The sequence below is a fragment of the Grammomys surdaster genome, unplaced genomic scaffold, assembly GCF_004785775.1.
Source record: "Grammomys surdaster isolate TR1022 unplaced genomic scaffold, NIH_TR_1.0 125979, whole genome shotgun sequence".
NCBI lineage: Eukaryota > Metazoa > Chordata > Mammalia > Rodentia > Muridae > Grammomys > Grammomys surdaster.
Window position 1 is genome coordinate 3,586,559 of NW_021620795.1, and position 20,084 is coordinate 3,606,642.

At 48.0% G+C, this 20,084-nt stretch overlaps 1 protein-coding gene across 2 annotated transcripts; it reads left to right on the forward strand.

Moving 5' to 3' along the window:
* Window positions 1–760: 760 nt before the first annotated feature.
* On the forward strand, window positions 761–19,824 carry Wnt5a (Wnt family member 5A). 2 transcript variants are annotated; one of them, XM_028754123.1, is made up of 5 exons: window positions 761–973; window positions 6,737–6,870; window positions 8,069–8,319; window positions 13,164–13,456; window positions 17,160–19,824. In XM_028754123.1, exons 1-5 carry the CDS (start codon window positions 968–970, stop codon window positions 17,616–17,618), a joined length of 1,143 nt encoding a protein of 380 aa, XP_028609956.1. In that variant the 5' UTR covers window positions 761–967; the 3' UTR covers window positions 17,619–19,824. The 2 variants fall into 2 exon arrangements, with proteins under 2 accessions (XP_028609956.1, XP_028609955.1); XM_028754122.1 differs by lacking the exon at window positions 761–973 and adding an exon at window positions 6,298–6,354.
* The last annotated feature ends 260 nt before the right edge of the window (window positions 19,825–20,084 follow it).

The window sequence follows — 20,084 nt, forward strand, 5'->3', positions numbered from 1 at the left end:
TTCAGGGCTGCCTTGAACCCATTTTTTTTTTTTTTGCGCCCGCTTTTTGCCAGATTCTAAAATGAAAGGACAAAATTTGGCGCTGACTCTTGAAGCTCTGATGGCGACTTGTGCGATTTCAGCCTCATCACTCGGAGAAAAAACCATGCGTGCCTGATTGTTCTGTGGCCCCAAAGCTGCTGCTGCTGCTGCGGCGGCGGCTACTGCTGCTGCGTGTGTGTCTGTGTGCGAGCGTGTCTCCGTGTCTCTGTGTGTGTGTCTGTGTGTCTGTGTGTTTGGGTGTGTGTCTGTGTATACACAGACGTCCACTAGCTAACTCAGCTGCAGGAGCAGCCCCGGGAAGCAGACGTTTCGGTCTCAGACCCGGAGAGGAGGAGCTGACAATCAGGAGGCGTGAGCCACCAGGAGTCTGCAGAATTCGTGGTGTGAATGAACTGGGGGCATCTTGGGCACAGGGATTGCCCCCTCCTCCTTCCCCGCCTCGGGCCACAGTTGAGTAGTGGGGCATTTTTTTCACCTTCTTGTGAAGAATTTTTTTTATTATTTGTTGTAAAGTCTTTTGCACAATCACGCCCACATTTGGGGTTGGAAAGCCCTAATTACCGCCGTCGCTGATGGACGTTAGAGAGGGAGCGCCTCGCCGCGGAACAGTCGCCTGCGCGCCCTCGTCGGACCTGCGGCTCCTGCACTGTGTCCCCGCTCGGCCCTGCGCTTGCTGCTCGCCCGCGCGCGCCGGCGCCCTCTCGGTTCCTGGGCTCGTTTCCACGCTATACCAGCTCCGCAGCCTGAGCCCAGGCTCCAGTGCTCGCTTCCGCTCCGGGTCGTTGCGCCCACCCGACGCGCCCAGGAGGACTTCGCAACCCTGCTTTGGATCGTCCCCCCAGGCTTAACCCCGACGCTTCGCTTGAATTCCTCGGCCTCCTTCGCTCGGGTGGCGACTTCCTCTCCGCGCCCCCTCCCCCTCGCCATGAAGGTAAGTGTTCTGTGCGCACGGACGCTCCCTACTTTTTTTTCTTTTCAAAGTTAACTGAACTCTTTCAGATTATCCCTATCCCCTCCATTTCTCTAACTGCCTACAGAAAACTAAACTCTAGTATCGCTGGCAGGGACTCCTATCTTTTCGTCCCTTACCCTGGGGACACTGTCTCTGCGTCCTTGGAGACTTTTTGCACCGGCTATTCTTCAAACCTTTTCAACTATGGAGAAGAGCGGGGACAGGAAAGATAGCTCGGGTCATAGATGGCGTTCTTTTTTACTTCGAAAGCCCGGAGTGTAGTTTTACTATGTGTATTTCAGAGACTGGATAATGATTCGATTCATCAAGTATATATCAAACGCTCATTTCTGCGGCACGCGGAGACTGTGTGGTTGGAGATCTGAGGCTGGATGAGGACTGGGTTAGGAGAAACGGCTGCGAGACTAGGGAAACTAGGGGCCACCTACCCTAGAGCAATGCACTCCCCACCCCCAACCTCAGATCAGGGCCCAGTTCCCGGCTCTCCAGGTCGAGTAACCCGAGCGTTCCCGGCCCCTGTGCCTTTAAGAGTGCCTGGCGGGGGGCCAGAGCGCACCCCGCGCTGGGAGCGGGGTCGCGTTATTAGCTTTATTAGAGGCCTCTGGGTGAGCTCAGGTCCTTTACTGCAGCATTGGGGGCGGGGAGTAGTGGTCCTAGTGGCTTTAATCCTACCCCCTGAGTGGAGTCAGCCTAGTGCTTTAGAGACTCTAGGGCCTCTGCGTTGCGAGAGCGGGCGGGGGTTAGTTTGTGAACTCGTGTTTGTTTTAATTGTCAGTTGTATGTTAAAGCCGAGTCACACACTCTGAGGGTCACCGAGAGTTCACTTTTACAAAAAAGTTAACGTTTCGTCTTGGAATATAACTAGCAATTTTCTAAACAACGTTTCCTCTGGTTGCCCTCCATGTCTCGATAACAATTTCCATTTATACTTCATATCTCTCGGTTCGAGCTTTCTAGTAGGGTGTAAGATGAAAATCGGAACGAAGCTGTTTCTTAAAAGCAAACAACCTTCTTTCTTCAAAGACAGGGTTTAAAACTCTGGTGCTTCTAAGGCCCTGTTTTATCCTCTATGCCCTGTCCGAGACACGGCTCCGTGGTCGTTCTTTAAATGGACAATTCGCTCTAGGCAAATAACTTGGGCCCGGCGATGAGGTCGCACCTCCTTGAGTCTCTGCTGTCTTGACAACGTTAGCACACCTTAGTCAGATTTGGTTTGAAGACATTTTCCAACAGACGAAGGTTTTTGTTTGTTTGTTTGTTTGTTTGGTTGGTTGGTTGGTTGGTTGGTTGGGTTTGGGTTTTTTTTGGGGGGGGAGGTTGGAGGAGACTGTGTCGTAAGTACCCAGCGACTAAGGAATGGCGGAAAGTAGGGTATGGGTGTGCGCATTGGGACCCTTGTTCTGCTTTGGGGGCTCGGGGAGCTAGAGATATGTCTTTGACAAGCCGACTTTAGTCTTCTTGGCGGTTCGGCTCTAGATCCTCCGAAGGAGGCCCAGACCGAGACCCTGGTCTTCCTTTCCAGAGCGCTCCTGTGCACAAGGGGCGCGCTACGTGCCGGCAAAACTCTGAGCTTTAACACGGCCTTTCTAACCGGCCGCGCGGTGCCGGCTGCCCCCTATTGGCCATCTGCAAGTAAGGACCTTCTGAGTTCCAGTCCTTCATCTTGAACCCCTGGTGACAACTCAGCTCCACTCTCCCACCAAGACCCTTCTAAGTTCTCTGCCAGGGGACAGTCTGAGTTGTCCTGAGCTTTGAATAGAAAAGAGATATAAGTGTAACCCAGCAAAAAGGCCTTGGGCAATTTGGACAAAAGGACCTTTTCTGGTCAGTGGTGAGGGAGTGTCACTGTAGGAGGCCTCGGGTGTGGCCCTGGTTGTCTCACCAATTCTTTCTGTGTTCCTGGATGCTTGTTGCGGTTCCCTCTCTCAGCCTCTGCTTCTTCATCTATTAAACACAGAAACAAAGACAGTGATTTCGTCTTCGTTTATGAACTTCATCTATTTAAAAAAAACCCTGTAAAGATTGTGGACTGAACTGATCTTTAATTTCTCACTCTCTCGGGGCTGCACAACTCAGTTTTAGACAGATGACTCTGTGCTCAGTTAGGCAAGGTAATTGTGTGTGGGCCCTGGAGAGTCCTAAGGTACATCACTGAGGCTTAGGAAAAGGTAGAAAAGTTTATTTCCTGGACTATTACTGTTCTCTGAACTCCTGGCAATTCTAGGTCACTCGGGAACTTTTCAGGTTTCTTACTCAGACTGCAGCTCCAGACAACCTCCGGTTTATCTCACTGGCTATTTCTTCCTGCTGCATGTGCCCTGGCCACACGTTTTCATGGAGTGGGGCAGTTACAGTTCAGCTGGGACCAGGCCCGGAAAAAAAATGGGGAGCAACAGTTCCCTTTATCTACTCCCCCTTAAGCAGACACCCTACTGGTCATTTCTTCAAGGTCTTCTTTCTGCCGTTCTTGAAGCCGGAGAACCAAGTTTGTGCCAGTGACGGAGTTTCCCTCTCTCAAGTTTCTCCATCCGTCTTATCTTCTTGGTTCAGAGAAAGAGCAGACTGGAGAACACTGTTCAGTTTCCATCTCTTCAAGAACAGAGATCTGGGAGTTTCCCATCTTCCTTTTCGCCACCGGGAGCCTGGGTCACCCTCTTCTTCCGCCTAGTTGGCATCTCTCATTTCCACTCCCAGACGTGGGCCCTAAATGTAGAGTCTAGCAGAAAGAAGGAAATGACCCGACTGTGAAGTAGAGCCACTGCCACCTACTTCCCGACCCCCTGACTCTCGAGAAAGACTGTGTGCCTAGCCTCTCTGGTGTTTGCCTTAAAGGACCGCCTGTTTCTGCACTTGGGAGCGGAACACTTTTGCGTGTGTCCTGTAGCTATCTAGATCGAGGGAGTCGTCTTTCCTTACTAACTTCCCTTTCCCTCGTGTTGGCACCTAAGAGCAGCGCTACAGCCTGCACCTTTCGTCTAGTCCACCCTGAAGGCTTTGGGAGTTCCTTTATGGGGAAGCAGCACCATCCAGATTGAGCTGCTCTGGCTTCAAGACCCGCAAATGCTTTTCCTTCACTTCACCCACCCCTGCGCTGCACCTCTTAAAAGCCCGCACCCTCCACTGTACGCCCGGCAAGGACGGATGCTCCGGCTTCTCAGTCTGCTTTCTCCGAGCCCCTATTGGAAAACATTTGGCTCTTTCTCAGGATAATTTTGACCAGAACTTTTCTTTTAACCCTGTTGCGGCAGTTTCCCGAAAGTTCTCCTTCCACATCGTTTTCTTCGCTTCGGATCTCTCCGAAACTCACCGGGTCGGATGTTTTACACTCTAGAGTGGCGGTGTTCTTTAGTGAGTCCCTTGAAATCGTTCAGATTTGTGGGGCTGCGACTGACTGGAGAGGAAAGAAAACCTAGGTGTTTCCAGGCAAGTGCAGGGGGTCCAAGGCACATGCTGCTCTCGGGGCTCTCCGGTGGATCTCCATGGGACACCCCTAATCTGTAACGGAGGAGACCGGAGCTGAGTAAACCCGGTGCCTCCACTCTCTGTTGGCCGGGTTCTGGGAACTGGTGGATTTGCCCTGGGGGCGTCGGGTCGGTATAGGGTTCGGTTTGTGTGGTTTCGGCTCTAACAAAGAGATTCCCTGTAATCCGCCGAATCTGTTATCAATTTCTCCACCACCCGCGCCCCGCCCCGCGCGCCCCGCCCGCCGTGAAGCTCCAAAAGTTAGTGAGACCCGCCGCGATTTGAGAGCCCTTCGCAACGTGTGTGTCTGTGCATACGTGTGTGTAAGTGTGCACGAGGGTGTGTATGGATGTGGTGTGTGTGTGTGTGTGTGTGTGCGCGCACACACACACACACACATTAGTGCATGGTTTTAGCCTCCACTGGGGACTCTAGCCTTTGCAGCCTGGGCCGCGCGCAAAGAAAGACCCTGAAGCCCACCCCTCCCCTGGAGGAAACTTGACACTTCAGGCGGGGGTAGGGAAGGAGACTGAACCTTCTTTCTCTTAGACTGGGGAAACTCCAGATTTCCATTCTCTCCAGGATGCGTCCCCAGCTTTGCAGTGCTTTGGGGACGGCCGAGCTGAGGCTCAGATCACTGGTTAGCTGGCACTGGGAAGCACATAAGCTCCTCTTCCAGGAGCCCGGAGGTGTCCAAGCCAAAGGGGTGGCTCGGAAAGGAAAGCTACGGCCTGCTCCAGGGCCCCTTAGCGTTTCTACTGCGTACAGGGTCCCCTTCATCCCTTTTACGGAGCTGGTCTCAGCAGGGCCTTCGCCTGGAAGAGGTTCACCTTTCTTGCCTTTCCAAAAGAAGGGACTCCCTCAGGGGCTCCGGGCATCACAGAGTTACACTTATCAGAGACGTAAAGGGGAACGTTGGAAACCTGCTCCTCCTACCCATACTCTTCTCTCCGCCGCCGCCTGCAGGTGGAAAAGTCTCCAGTGGGATCAGCCTGAGAACTTTCTGCCCCCGAATATCTTCAGGAAGGAAACTTCTCCGCCCGGCTCCCTGCGCCCTGGAGGCCAGGGGCACTGATGATGCTTGGGAACTGGCTCCGTTTGGGGACCTGTCGCCTCGGCCCGTTTGCCAACCTTTTGGAACTGAATGAACTGAGCCTGACTAGGGCCAGAGAGGCTAAACTGGAGGCAGGGTGGCAGTGTACTTCAAGACACTGGCCCGCAGTGGTGCGATGAAAACATGGGGACAACTCCAAGAGAAACAACAGGCTCTCCGTGGTTTTCGCCCCGCCCCCCAGCCGCTGCTGGACGTGGGGGCCAGAGGGAGAGTTAAAAATTCAGAATAATGGGGTCCAAGGGAAGGAAAGGGTAGGGGAAAGATCCTCTTAAAGGAACTGAAGCGGATACTTCTTTCTACCCGAGACCTACACCTCCTCTCAGACAGATAGGAGGCTGCTAGCAGGAGGGGGCAGGCTTTCCGGGTTCCCTGGGGTGGGAGAGCCGACCCTCTTCCCATTCATTATCCCTTACCCCCCAACTCCATCTACTCCCCGCCCCAACTGGCTGAAGCAGATCCTAAAGGAAATCCAGGCTGCTCTTCCCCATCTGGAAGTGGCTTTCTCAAAATCGGCCCGTAAACTGATTATAAAACATACGATGTTAATTCGGAGCTGCATTTCCCAGCTGGGCACTCGCGCGCCGCGCTGGTCCCTGGGGCCTCGCCCCCACCCCCTGCCCTTCCCTCCCGCGTCCTGCCCCCACCCCCACCCCCGCGCCGGCCACCCCGCCTCCTCGGCAGCCTCCGGCAGTGCGCTCCACTCGCCTTCGCGCTCCTCTCGCCCATGGAATTAATTCTGGCTCCACTTGTTGCTCCGGCCCAGGTCCGGGAGAGGACGAGGGTGGCGGCGGGCTCCTGAGTGAATTTTCTGGGAGGGACAGAGCTCAGCGGGAAGCTAGAGGCAAGCGAGGGGGTGCGGGACTAGAAGTTGCAGGAAGTCTGGTACCCGGGTTTTGACTGAACAGCATTGAGACTTGTTTGTAATCGCTGGCGTGCCCTGCGCGCAGTATCCTAGCGAAATAAGATTTCCTGGTGAGGTTGCGTGGGTGGATTAATTTGGAAAAAGAAACTGCCTATATCTTGCCATCAAAAACCTCACGGAGGAGAAGCGCAGTCAATCAACCTCGGATGTTCCGTTGTTTAAACTTGTATGCTTGAAAATTATCTGAAGGCAATAAACATCTGCTCCTTTTTTCCCTCTCCAGAAGCCCATTGGAATATTAAGCCCGGGAGTGGCTTTGGGGATCGCTGGAGGTGCCATGTCTTCCAAGTTCTTCCTAATGGCTTTGGCCACATTTTTCTCCTTCGCCCAGGTTGTAATAGAAGCTAATTCTTGGTGGTAAGTTGATTCTGTGTGCCTATTCTTCCTTTTGTAAAAAGTACACTTGCGTTATGCTATAACATTGAAAGCCGGAGAGAGAGCATGGGTACCTTCATCTAATATAGATGGGTATGTGTTCTATGAGCTTTTAAAATATGAATTTTCTTGTAACCCACTCATTTTGTAAATCATACACTCAGTTCCACGACGAAACCCGAATATATAAATCTCAGCCTTTTTCTATGAGGCCCTTGTTGAGACGTGGGCTTGCAGTAACATCGTGTACTAAAAGGGAAGTGCATTTCTTTAATAATTGTAAGCATATCTATAAAGTTTACTTTTGCCATCCCCTACCTACCAGGTAAAATAACAATGAGTTTACTTTTTATTTTTCTGTCGTTTGAGGTTATTAACCCACAGTGTCTGAAGCAGCAGAGTCCTAAAAGACATCTAACCCCCAAATAAAGAGTATTTGCACTTGAAATTTGATCAAAGGGAGGTGAACTTGAAATAGTCAAATGTCCCTAAATAAGGATTTCTCTCTGGACTGCAGTGTATCCAGGGGATCTTGTGTGGCAGCGTTCTGGATATTTTCTCCCTGGTAACGGAGTAGCATTTTTTTTTTTTCTGACTGTCAAATGTGACTTCTGGTCACTGAATTTCCTAGCTTGGATACTCCACATTCACTTAAGAATCCCCTTTAACGTGTCTGAGATCATGGGGTATTTTCTTCAGTCTGTACAGACATCCCCATCTGTACTTCCATTCCTCAGAAGCTACTGCTATCTCCTACCTAATTATCCCTACTTTTGAGGAGGTTCTTGAGTTTTTGAGGAGGATCCATTTACCTTGTAGGCATCTAGTCACTTTCTCTAAAGCCAACGGCTGGTCTCTTAAAATCTCCACTTTCCCTTTTTCTCGGTGACTCTCAGAAATACTGGGTCAGGTATGTGGTGACTGGAGAAGAAGGCAATGAAAACTCTGACTAAGGGAGCCAGATGGCCGGGTAGGGACTGCACAATACCTCTGTTTTCTGCAGAGTTTAAACAGAGGAGTTCTATGAAGCCCTTCTCCTACTTTGTCATGCAGACAAACAGGAGAGAAAAGGCATCTGTTTGCTTCAAGCCCTGTATGGCTGACATGTTTTCAGGGAGGAGGGAGCTACCTCTAGAGTTCACGTAAATCTTGAATGAACATCTCCCCCTCCCCTTTGCAGGTCGCTAGGTATGAATAACCCTGTTCAGATGTCAGAAGTATATATCATAGGTGCACAGCCTCTCTGCAGCCAACTGGCAGGACTTTCTCAAGGACAGAAGAAACTCTGCCACTTGTATCAGGACCACATGCAGTACATTGGAGAAGGCGCGAAGACAGGCATCAAGGAATGCCAGTACCAATTTCGGCATCGGAGATGGAACTGCAGCACAGTGGACAATACTTCTGTCTTTGGCAGGGTGATGCAAATAGGTAGGACACGTTTGGATGCTAATCAACTTTGTCTGCATGGGCCTTTACTTTTGCTTGAATGCTTGAGCTGTCTGCTTTACAGCCTGGGTGATGGCTTAATGACTGTGTCATTTTCCAGGATAATATTAATTCTGATTCCCACTTCTGATTGTAGTTTTTAACTCCTTGAAACGGATCAGCAGGAGGACGCCAGATCCCATCATTCCCTGGGACACTTTGTTTTTTGTAAAATGTATTTCATTTAAAGTAGAAGCAGGATACTTGCTTTGATTGATCAAAAGTAGATGGGGCAAAGCCGAGCTATTTAAACCCTTTTAAATCTGAAAACCCTTCTTATGGTTGTAAGTGTCTTAAGCCACAATCCAAATGGCCCAAGCTGTCATCTTTCAGAACGCTGGCAATGCCGGCAGTAAGGTTTTAATTTTCCTAATATAGACATTTCCTGAGGCTACAGAGATATATAAAGTTAAAAGCTTTATTTTTAGTCCCAGAAAGAATTTTAATAAGAAGTGATACAATTTGTGTGTGTGAGTTTTGACAACTGCCAGAAATATACACACTTGGGCTTTCAACCTAGAAACTTTGAAATAACAACTTTAAGTGTTTTGTGTACAGCTTGAGTTTTAATTTCAAATATGTTGTTGAGTTTGTTGTTGCATTCAGGGAGGAGATAGCATTTAAACTGGACCAAAAGGGAAAAAAAAATTGAAAACTCAGTTTGTCTGTGGTTTTCTGCAGTAGTCTGGGATCCTACTTGACAGATGGGCCCTGTGTGATTTCTAGTGTGAATATTTTAGGTCTCTTTAGTTTTATGCAAACAAGCCCTTATAATTAATATGACTGCAGTGACTCCAAAAGTAAGAGGCAATTTATCAAGGCAATTAACTGTTTATACTGACTGGAGATAAAGAGTTGGCTTACTATCCATCACAGATGGATAAAATACTTTGGAAAGAAAACCCTAAAAAGTGCATTCATTGAGAACAAAAAAGAGTTGTCAGTTGATGCTTGAGCCAAAGGGCTTCATATACTAAAATAACACAGGTTTGAAAACACTCCTCTGATCCAGTGGGGGAAGAGCCTGCAGCTCCAGCCTGAAAGGTTCATGGGGCTTTGTCTTTTCTGTCAATGATTAAAGTGTGCTAATGTATATTCTGGGGTCGGACTGGAGTAGCAAAGTCTAGGGAACCAGGAATGGTCCCTAGATATAGACTGTTTTAAAGTAGTCAAATGGGGATATGGTAGGGACCTTACTTCTGCCGTCTGAAACTTCAAGAGAGAAGTTAAAACCTCCTTCAAAATTCTATCTAAATGGCAAGTGTTGTTGGGTGTTTCCTTTATAAGCACCTTGGCTGCCTTTAAAACCACTGTGTTCTCACAGGGACGGAAGTTAGAAAAAGCCAGGGGAAGGTGGCAGTTTCAAGTGAACTCACATGAACACAGCTTTGATTGAACATCCTCCTTTCCCATCTCATCCTTGACAGGAGGCCTGCTCTAGGCAAGATTGTACCAAATAAGCTCTCCTTTGCTAAGTGAATCTAAGTACTGCTAAAAGATTCATTTGAAATGTGGTCCAAGATTCGAAGTGCCTGTGTCCTCAGGGCCTGATCAGAGCTCCTACTCCAAAGGCCTGCATTTAACTGTCCATTGCAAGTCCCCTCTTTGGTCTTCGACTATGTGGTATTCCCTGTTAGGGACTGGGTGGTGGGACTTGTGTGAGTTCCACCCTCTCACAGTCTGGAGAGAGTGACTAGTGCTATGTGTGGGTCATCTGATGCTCCAGGAAGCACAGGATGTGTCTTCACTGGCTAGAGGTTCCCAAGTACCTGGTTGTCCTAGAGCAGAAAGCCACCTGGCGGCTTAGGTTTGATTCATAAAAGGCTTTTCTGTTTCTTATATTTGAAAGAAGGGAAGGAGAGTGGGAAAATTATAATGAATTTTCTGGATGAGAAGGAGCAGAGACTGAACTCCAAGAATGGAAATAAGTCTTTGCCTTCTTTTTCCTAGCTCTGGCTTTGCTTGAAGTCAATGAGTTTTGGGAGAGTTGAAAACACCTTTGGTGCCCAAGGTCACGACAAAACTCTCAGGATCCCAGGGATGTGGAGAGTAACACTTGTCTGTGAGACTCTGACTCTGTGAGGGGCCAGTGTCTGAGAAGCTCCTGCTGCTACCTCTGACCCCTTTCCAGGCTCATTTTTCTAAGGTGCCAGTTGCCCTGGAGGCACTGAGCACAGCCGCCTCCTGAAGGGCCCCTAGCTTCATTTTGGAAACATTCTCATTTTTCACCCATGTTCCCCTTTCCTAACCAGCTTTTGTCTCTCTCCTGTCTTTGTTTCTCTACTGTGAAAAGATGTCAGGAAGGCACCCTTTTTAAGGGATGTTAGGATCCAAGTCAGGCTAGATTTCATGCAGAGGGAGACTTAACCAAACTAGCGACCATAGAGAGACACACAGCGCCCCCCCACCCCCCAGCCAAGCAGCTCTCTTTAAACTGCTGTTTTTCCACAGTCAACACTTAAGAGACTCCTACCAGGTTTTGTATCCTGGATGAAAATCAAAATGATTGCGCTAGATCTATGGGGGGAAAATGCTATAGCGATTTGTGTTTTGTATAAAAGCCCTTTCTGCTCTGTGCATTCAAAGGGCAGTGTCTCACCCCACTCTGTCCTCTGAGGATCATTTTCTCTTCTCTTCCTCTACCCACAACACTTTTATTCCATAGCCCTCTCCTGCTCAGGCCACAGCACTTTCCATATTATCAGTGTTAATCTTCAAATAACTCCCACCAGTCTGTCTGCACTCCTCTTTGTTTCCACTCTCCCAACGTAGTACTCCGCCATCTAATTTGATTTAGACAGACATAAAGCCCCACTGGAACTTTCTGGTTCCATCTTCCTGCCAGCCACCAGCAAACTCCTGAAGTTATTCATTTGTTGAATGCAGGGGGGGGGGGGCTGTATGACTTGAAGTCATAGTACTTCCTGGGAATCACCAACGGGCCCCAGGGATCTGTGGGACAGAATTATTCCTGGAGAGGGCAGGCACCAGAGTCAGCAGGACCATCCTCCTGGATAGACCTTCTCTTTGGAGCTGGCTAAGTCCGGCTGAGATCAGCTGTCTTTGTTCTGTTCCTGCTTCATAAAGATTGCTTGCCAGCTTTCTAACTGTATGAGAAATCCAGTCTGGTACAGGGGATTTTAGCATCAGAAGGGACCTTTATTTCGTGGGCATCCATTTCAATACCCTTATTTTACAGTTGATTTTGAAAGTGAGGCATACCAATCTTTCCCCTAAAAGCAGGCCCAGCTTCATTCAACTGGCAGAACGTTAACCCTTTCTCTCCCACAGTGCAGCTGTTTATCAAGTTGCTTCTTGCTACCTTAGAGACTTCTCTGTATGTAAGTAGAACTCAGGCTTGTGTTTGTGGATAGGGTGCCCATGAGTGTTCTACAGGAACATGATTGGTACACTTTCTACTCCCCACCCACCACACCCCCAATTAGCCCTGAGTTTGTTCCCTTTTTCTTTTCTCTTGTCATCTCACCACTTCAGGCAAAGGCCATGAATAGAGCATAGGGTGGGAGAGTCCAGTGGTACAGGGCAGTAGTAAATGTGCAATCAAGAAGAACCAGGAGGCTGTTTTAAACGTAATTGCTCATTCCTCCTGTAGGGGTGGTGGTCATGGTGGAGGCAGCATGCACTTTTAATCCCAGCACTCTGAAGGCAGAGGCGGGCAGATCTTTGAGTTTGAGGCCAGCCTGGTCTACAGAGTGAGTTCCAGGACAGCCAGGGCTACACACACACACACACACACACACACACACACACACACACAAACCTCCATGTCTTGAGAAGCCAAATCAAACGGAACCAAACCAACAAGCGAAAAAAACAACCAACCAACCAAACAACAACAAAAACCTTAACTGCTCATTCTCAAATGAGAAAATTTCAGGGCAGGTTTAGAACTGTTGTACAGACTGGTAAAGAGTGGAGAGCTCAGAGGGTCCCATATCAGGGAAGAGATTATAGCTACAGAGAGAGGGTGTCAGGCATTGTCTGGCTGAGGATGGGGACCCGAGATTCAGAGGCTTCTAAGTCTAGCGAATTCTGTTCTGTTCAAGATGAAAATAATATCCACATTAGAACAAGGGTAAAAAAAAAGTCTAGCCTAGTTCTGAGCTTTCCTTCAATGACTTCTTTCATGTGCATTTTTGGAAATAAGACATTTTGAATATCTTCAAATGGGGTTAATGAAAAATCAAGCCAGCAGTGTTGGAGTACTGCCTAGGCCCTAAAAGATCCCAGCAAAGGCAGGTATTCCTGTCTCCTTTGTTAATTGTTGCTGCTTCGAATGCCTCAAGGTGGGCCCAGAGCCTGGGTGTACATTTTGGGGTGGGGCGCGGTTTGGGAAGTCAGCTTGAGGTTTATCTCTGCCTGTTCACTTCAGTAGCAGCTGAGGAATGGGGGGTGGGGGTGGGGGGTGGAGGCTCTCTCTCCTTTACCAAATAATACAGGTTTTCTATGTGTTAGGGCTTCCTCTTCTCTCTGCATGGGTTGCTATCTAGTCTTTCTTCTGCCCTCAATGGGCCTGAGAACTGTTTGCTCCAGTGTTTTGACAAGTGGTTTCCCCCAGCGCCACAATTGAGTCCAAGGCCTGATGTACGAGGGATCTCTAACTCTCCTAAGATTGTTGTATGTTGGGGCTCTCTCAGCCTTCTCCAGCCTGTACAGGGCTGTGTTAGGGGCCTTAGTGGCATCCTGCGTTCTCTACCCCCTTGCAGCAAAATTTAGGCTTCTGTGTAGGATAGGCAATCTAGTGACCCTTCTCATCTTAACCGCAGGCAGCCGAGAGACGGCCTTCACATACGCGGTGAGCGCTGCTGGGGTGGTGAATGCCATGAGCAGAGCATGCCGGGAGGGTGAGCTGTCTACCTGTGGGTGCAGCCGTGCTGCACGCCCCAAGGACCTGCCTCGGGACTGGCTGTGGGGTGGCTGTGGGGACAACATCGACTATGGCTACCGCTTCGCCAAGGAATTTGTGGACGCACGAGAAAGGGAACGAATCCATGCCAAGGGCTCCTATGAGAGCGCACGCATCCTCATGAACTTGCACAACAATGAAGCAGGCCGCAGGGTGAGTGCCATGGTCCCCTTGCCACCACCAACCCCCCATATCGTTTATTCCCAACCTTTCCTCACCCCTGGCCCATACTTTCCCTCCACAGATACACAGGAGTTGGGCTCGGACCCCCTGCCACTATAGCTCAGTTCAGGTCTCTTGGGGATACTCAGGGATACCTTGGGGTTTCTGTGTATGCTTGGTATCTTCTATCTGGTCTGCTCCTCTCAGACTTTCTTTCCTTTCCTTTCCTTTCCTTTCCTTTCCTTTCCTTTCCTTTCCTTTCCTTTCCTTTCCTTTCCTTTCCTTTCCTTTCCTTTCCTTCCCTTCCCTTCCCTTTTCTTTCCTTTTCTCTTTTCTTCTCTTTTCTCCCTCTTCCTTTCTTTTCTTCCATCCTTCCTCCTTTCTCCCCCCCCCTTCTCTGTTTCTTCCTTTCTTGGTTTTGCAACACAGGGTTTCTCTGTGTAGCCCTGGCTGTCCTGGAACTCACTCTGTAGACCAGGCTGGCCTCTGACTCAAACGATTCACCTGCCTCTGCCTCCTCAGTGAGTGTTCAGACTAAAGGTTTGTTTTTCCTTAAGACACTTCCTCATTTATGAGCCTCTTTAGAGAAAGGGGGCCATTCTGGAAAGCCCTCCCCCCTACAGGGAGCTGACTGATCCATAAGTGGACTCTAGAGATCCAGCTGTTTTCTGATAAGTATGTTGCATATCTTTTTAGCTGGTCCCCAGTGATGGGTTGTAGAGCTCACCATTTGTGACTGGGTTTTATTTTGGGGAAAGCACCAAGCAAGCCCTCACTTTAGCTTGGACACTCTCTCTTTTTCTCTGTCTGTCTTGTGGCATTATGAAGCAGACCTGATGGGCTGAGAGTTTTTTTAAAGGGCCCTTTTTAGGGAAAGGACAGACGTTTTAGTAGTTTGCCATTTCTTAAGTCTGACCAGCAAGCCAATCCAGGGTGGCTCTAGAGAGAAGAGAAACTGACAGTCTGTCCTCAGCCTTCCTGAGCTTCCTGGTTCCCCCTCTTTCCTTCCCCTGGTGGGGATATGAAAAGCTACTCCAAGATATTTTAAAAGACCCTTTTTTCCCCTGCGGTTAAACACATGGCACTTTATGGCCGCTTTAAAATGAAGGGGTGAAAATGTTTCTTAACTTTGGCAGCATTGAAAACCAGGGTCATTAGTTTTTCACAGAACCCAAGGTAGGTGCCAGGAACTTTTTGGTCAGAGATTTCACTCTTCTGTATTTTGGGGTGAGGAAAAAGGAAGATAATCACAGAGTAGAACATAGAGGACTGGACAGATCCTCTGGCCCCACACCCACATCTCACAGATCGGGAAACTGAGGCCAACCACTTAGCGGCTTCGTAAGAAAAGCAGTGGGATCTATGTTACAAGCCTCAGTTAACTTATTTAAACAGATGCATCAGAGCTTAGGGCTGAAATGCAGGGGAATGGTCACTGGAGATGCTGACTGAAAATCAGATCCTCAGTGTCCATATTTGCACATCTTCCAGTGGCCGTGGTAACACTCCCACTTGTGGCGGTCATTGTGAAGTGAAGTCAGGTATTAGGCCACACCATAAGAAATCTGACTTACAGCAATGTTTCCTTTGGTTCAGCCTCAGATTGTAGCTTAAAGTCAGCCAGCCGTCAGTGCTTGATAAATGATATGTTAATTATTAAACACGGCTGAATACTGGGACCTAGGGAAGCCACAGATCACGGAGATAATTCCAGCTAACTTCCTCTCAAAGCAAATGTTAAACATCTGAAGGTGTCAATGAGATTTTGTTTATGCCTCCCTGAGGGAACAAGTAGTTGCCACAGAGAAAGCACAGCATGTATTGGCTCACCTTAGGGACTACTCCTCTCTCTAGGTTATCATTGTCAAAAGTCCACATGTGATTGCAGAGGAGGGGCCCAGCTCCGTTCTATGAAAACCCCCAAGGGCACATTTCCAGGATCCCATCCTCCTGGCATCTTCTCTTCTGTGTAGGATCCAACTGGCACCTCCAGCCAGAAATATCCCTGGCCATCTTTGGAACTTCCTTATCGCTTCTTCCCCAGAGAGAAATCCTGAGCGGCTTGTCCATTGTCAGGAGAGGGTTAAACCTTTCCAAGTGGCAAAAGGGACCTCAGAGGAGTTGAAAAGTGACTTTGCTATTTTTGTTGCCCTTGATACCGATCCTTGCATCTTCTAATGTGCCATGTCTTTAGTTTTGTTCTATCATGGGAAAGATGAGCTGAAGGAACGATCTTGGTCAGTAAGAGGCACAGAAACCAACTCTTCTCTAAAGTAGAGATTGGGTACCTTAGAAAGTTGTACACTATGCCAGGAAATCATGTTAACACTTCTTAGGACATTAGCTTTTGGTTTTCTTTTAAAAGGGAGCAAAGGTTAAACATATTTGCAAAACCTTCCTCAGTCTAACAGTCTTTATGGCAAGTACTGTGGGCCCCTATTAAAAGAAAGTCCTTATAATTCCTTGGAGGAGGAAGGTAATTGTTTGGGCAGAAGCAGCTCTGGGTTCTGGACAAGCCCTGGCCAGCACTGCCATACCATGATGACTCTGGAAGGTCGCTGGCATGAGGAACTGTGGGCAGTCAGGACTATAAATAGTCAACCACCACCTCCCAGACTGTTGGGCACAGTGCTGTGGGGCCAGACCTATGAGTGCTGCTCCTGGGAGGCTGAGGTGACTGGGCAAAAGCCCAGGGCCATGGCCCCATCATCCTGGAGAAAGACCAGGTTTACTGAGTGGATTTAGAGTGCCAAGTGCTTCTTTGGCTTCTTCAAATTTATCCTGCTAACTGTGTAGGAAGTTGGTACCATCCAAAGATGCCAAATAGGTTTAGAAAGGGGCAGCCAGTTGCCTAAGTTCAAGGGCAAAGTCAGACATTCTATGTCCATGGCTGCAAGGTGGTCCTGGAGACCTAGGGTTGGACAGGTCAGAGTAGGGGCTGTAGAGGGTATAGCAGTGGGCATAACTGAAACCCAGACCAAGTTCCCCTACAACCTGGCTGTGTGGTCTGTGTGAGCCTCCTTCCTACGCCACCATGTTATCACCTGTTTCCGCACATACCACAAAGCTGCTGGCCTGATTGGATGAGGTCACAGGTGTCACAGCACATGTCCTGACAGCTGAGATAAAACAGTAATACAGTAGAATGAGTGAACATTGAAACCCTAATCCCACGGGGATGGACCCCTTCCCGACTCAGCACTTACCAAGTCACTGAGCATGGGCTTGGTGTCCTACTGTCTGGGTTCAAATCCTGCCACTCCCCACTGATCAGAGGTTGGGCAGGAACTTCTCTCTCTAGGCCTCCATTGTCTTCTCTGTGAAGAGAAGGGTAGTACCACATTCCTCAGAGGCTTGGATGTGGGTCTGCATTCAAATAGGATAAGCAAGAAATGGAGACCTTATTGTACTGATAACGTTTCCCTCCCACAAAACTGGAGGCCTCTGGGATGTTTTGTTTTTGTTTTTTTCTGTTCCCATCTGAATGTGATAGTTGTGGATGGAATGATAAAAACTAAGGAGTTGCAGAGTTTCAAAGAAGGCAAGGCAATATTTCTAGTGGTGGCGAATGAAGACAGAGCCCTTGATTCAGCCAAGGGACATGGCTGCCTCTACAAAGTGTTCACTAGGCTCATGCTGGCATCTCAGCTCCTCCAAGGATTAGCACAATAACCTTCTCCCTTTCCTCCTACAGACAGTATACAACCTGGCAGATGTAGCCTGTAAGTGCCATGGAGTGTCTGGCTCGTGTAGCCTCAAGACATGCTGGCTGCAGTTGGCGGACTTCCGAAAGGTGGGCGATGCTCTCAAGGAGAAGTATGACAGTGCAGCGGCCATGAGGCTGAACAGCCGGGGCAAGCTGGTACAGGTCAACAGCCGCTTTAATTCCCCGACCACACAGGACCTGGTCTACATCGACCCAAGTCCGGACTACTGTGTGCGCAATGAGAGCACTGGCTCGCTGGGCACGCAGGGACGCCTGTGCAACAAGACCTCAGAGGGGATGGACGGCTGCGAGCTCATGTGTTGTGGGCGTGGCTATGACCAGTTTAAGACGGTGCAGACTGAACGCTGTCACTGCAAGTTTCACTGGTGCTGCTATGTCAAATGCAAGAAATGCACAGAGATTGTGGATCAGTTCGTGTGCAAATAGTGGTGTGCCTGCCCATCACCCAGCCCCACTCCCAGGACCCACTTATTTATAGAAAGTACAGTGCTTCTGGTTCTTCTTATTTCTCCCCCAAGAATTGCAGCTGGAACCATGTGTTGTTTTTTTTTTTCTTGTTACCATCTAAAAACTCTGTGGTTTACTATTAATATTATAATTAATATTTGGCAACAGTGGGGGAAACTAAGAAAAATATTTATTTTGAGGATCTTTGCAAAGTTAGTACAAAACTTCTTTCTTATGGTACAGGATAAAGGGGAAATAACACGTATTCTAACTTAGGTGTGCAGTTGGGGTTCACATCTAGAAGGCATAGGAACTATTTTCTTCTCAAACAGAGAGTCCTATGAGATGGGTGGTATCCAGGTGAAAGAGGTGGTACAGACCCATGAGTGACCCAGTCCTGTGACCAAAATGAATTGCAGGTGCTCTGGTACAAGACAAAAGATCTTAAATATAGATATATTAAATATACATATATACCAAAAATGCAGAATATGAGGTACTCCCTACTCCAGAGGTTACTGGCCTGGTTTTCTTCGTATTTCTAGAATGGTCTTTTAGAAGGTATGAACAAGAATCTCTCATATCTTCGTAAGCAGGCATGTCACGTATGTTGCTACATCTCATCTGCAGATACTCTGTTTATGGATGTGCCTTTTTCTAACAGTTCATGAAACTTGGGGAGCTGGTGGGCTGGAGGAGGGAAGTCCACAGAAATTAGAAAACTTGAAATTTCCTACATCGAGGACATAATCTTATGGTGTTAGCCCAGGTGATTCTGAATACTAAACGTCATGTCCATGAAGGGATTTTGACTAAAAAAAAAAAAGTCTTGTTTTGAAAGCCATCTTATTTTCTTAAAAATGAAAAATTACCCATGAATCCCATTTTCAAATCCCCCTACACAGGCAACAAGAAAATCCCATGTAGTTGAGCACTGCAGAAGGGCAGAACACCTCTGTGAGGAGATAATGGCAGCACCTTCCTCCATGACTCCAAGCCCTCTCTGGACTCTGCTGGCCATGCTTCCAAATGGCAGCTCTGGTGGATGCTCATGGCGGTAGGGCAGGAGATGCAGATGAGAGCGATGCTCCAAACCAGCTACTTAGCAGGGATTGTTCTCTAAGGCTTTTCTTTGGAGGTGCGGTAACTTGATGTGTCTTGCTGATGTCACTCGGCCCAAGGAGTCTACAGAGGTGTTGCGGCTGTTCGGTTGTTATATTCCTGTGTTTAGACTTTCTATTAGTGCTTTCCCTATTATCCTGCAGGTGTACCCTAAAACTGTTCCCAGTGTACTTGAACAGTTGCATTTATAAGGGGGGGGTGTGGTTTAATGGTGCCTGATATCTCAGTTTTTTTGTATATAACATATATATATAAATATACATATATAAATATAGAGATAATTATATCTCAGTGCAGTCTGGGATTTAGATTTACAGTTTGCTCTGGGCTTGCTCTCTGCCTGGAGTATTGTTCTTCATTGCAGTCCAATTGTGATTTCTTTTTTCCAAAATTTTTTGAATCTGGACATTGGCCTGTGACTCCACAGGATCCTACCATGAACACCAGGAAGCAAGCAAAGACTCTGAAGAAGCGCTCAGGGTTCATGTTTTGAATGCATGTTGGTTAGAAAGTGGCCTTTCTGCTTTCTGCCTACGGCCAGTTCTCCACCCTCTCATTGGTGTTCTTTGTGGGGAGGGCATTGTGGTTTGTCACAGTCTTGGACTTTGAGAGGCTCCCAGAACCCAGGGGCACCAGACTCCTCTCTATTTGCTTAATTCCTTTCCCAGGGAGGACTTGTGACTATCCTGTCTGACAGGAAAGATCTGAGTTCCCAAAGCAAACCAGCTCACCACATAGCTAGCTACCTTAAACAATGTTTTAAAATAAGGGCACCTCTGTTTCAAAAGTGACATCTGCTGTGTTGTTTTCGAGGCCTGATACTCTTTTTCAAGGTTTGAAAAGATGTATGTATCCATTCATTGGCTTGGTAGCCTTCTGGTCACCTCAGTCCTGTGGCTCTTAACTTATTGCCCAACAAGATTCATTTCCCCTCAGCTATGGTAATTTGCAAGCAAAAGATCTTGAAATGAAAAAAAAAAGCACTAATTTAGTTTAAAATGTCACTTTTTGGTTTTTATTCTACAAAAACCATGAAGTTCTCTCCCTCCCTCCTTCCCTCCCTTCTTCCCTCCCTCCCTGCCCCTCTCTCTCTCTCTCTCTCTCTCTCTCTCTCTCTCTCTCTTATTTGATAAATCAGATTATGTTCTTTTTTAGTGTTTCATGTTTATGAGCAGAGTGGAGTTTAACAATCCTAGCTTTAAAAAAAACTATTTAATGTAAGATATTCTACGCGTCATTCAGATATTTTGTATATCCCCTATGGCCTATATTCTGTACTTTTAATGTACATATTTCTGTCTTGTGTGATTTGTATATTTCACT

What these genes read in the sequence shown, in the direction of transcription:
- Wnt5a (XM_028754122.1), top strand. Translation starts at nt 6,316, where the DNA reads ATGGAATTAATTCTGGCTCCACTTGTTGCTCCGGCCCAG. An exon ending in CACTTGTTGCTCCGGCCCAG is followed by an intron (nt 6,355 to 6,736) that starts GTCCGGGAGAGG and finishes TTCCCTCTCCAG; the next exon opens with AAGCCCATTGGAATATTAAG. An exon ending in ATAGAAGCTAATTCTTGGTG is followed by an intron (nt 6,871 to 8,068) that starts GTAAGTTGATTC and finishes TCCCCTTTGCAG; the next exon opens with GTCGCTAGGTATGAATAACC.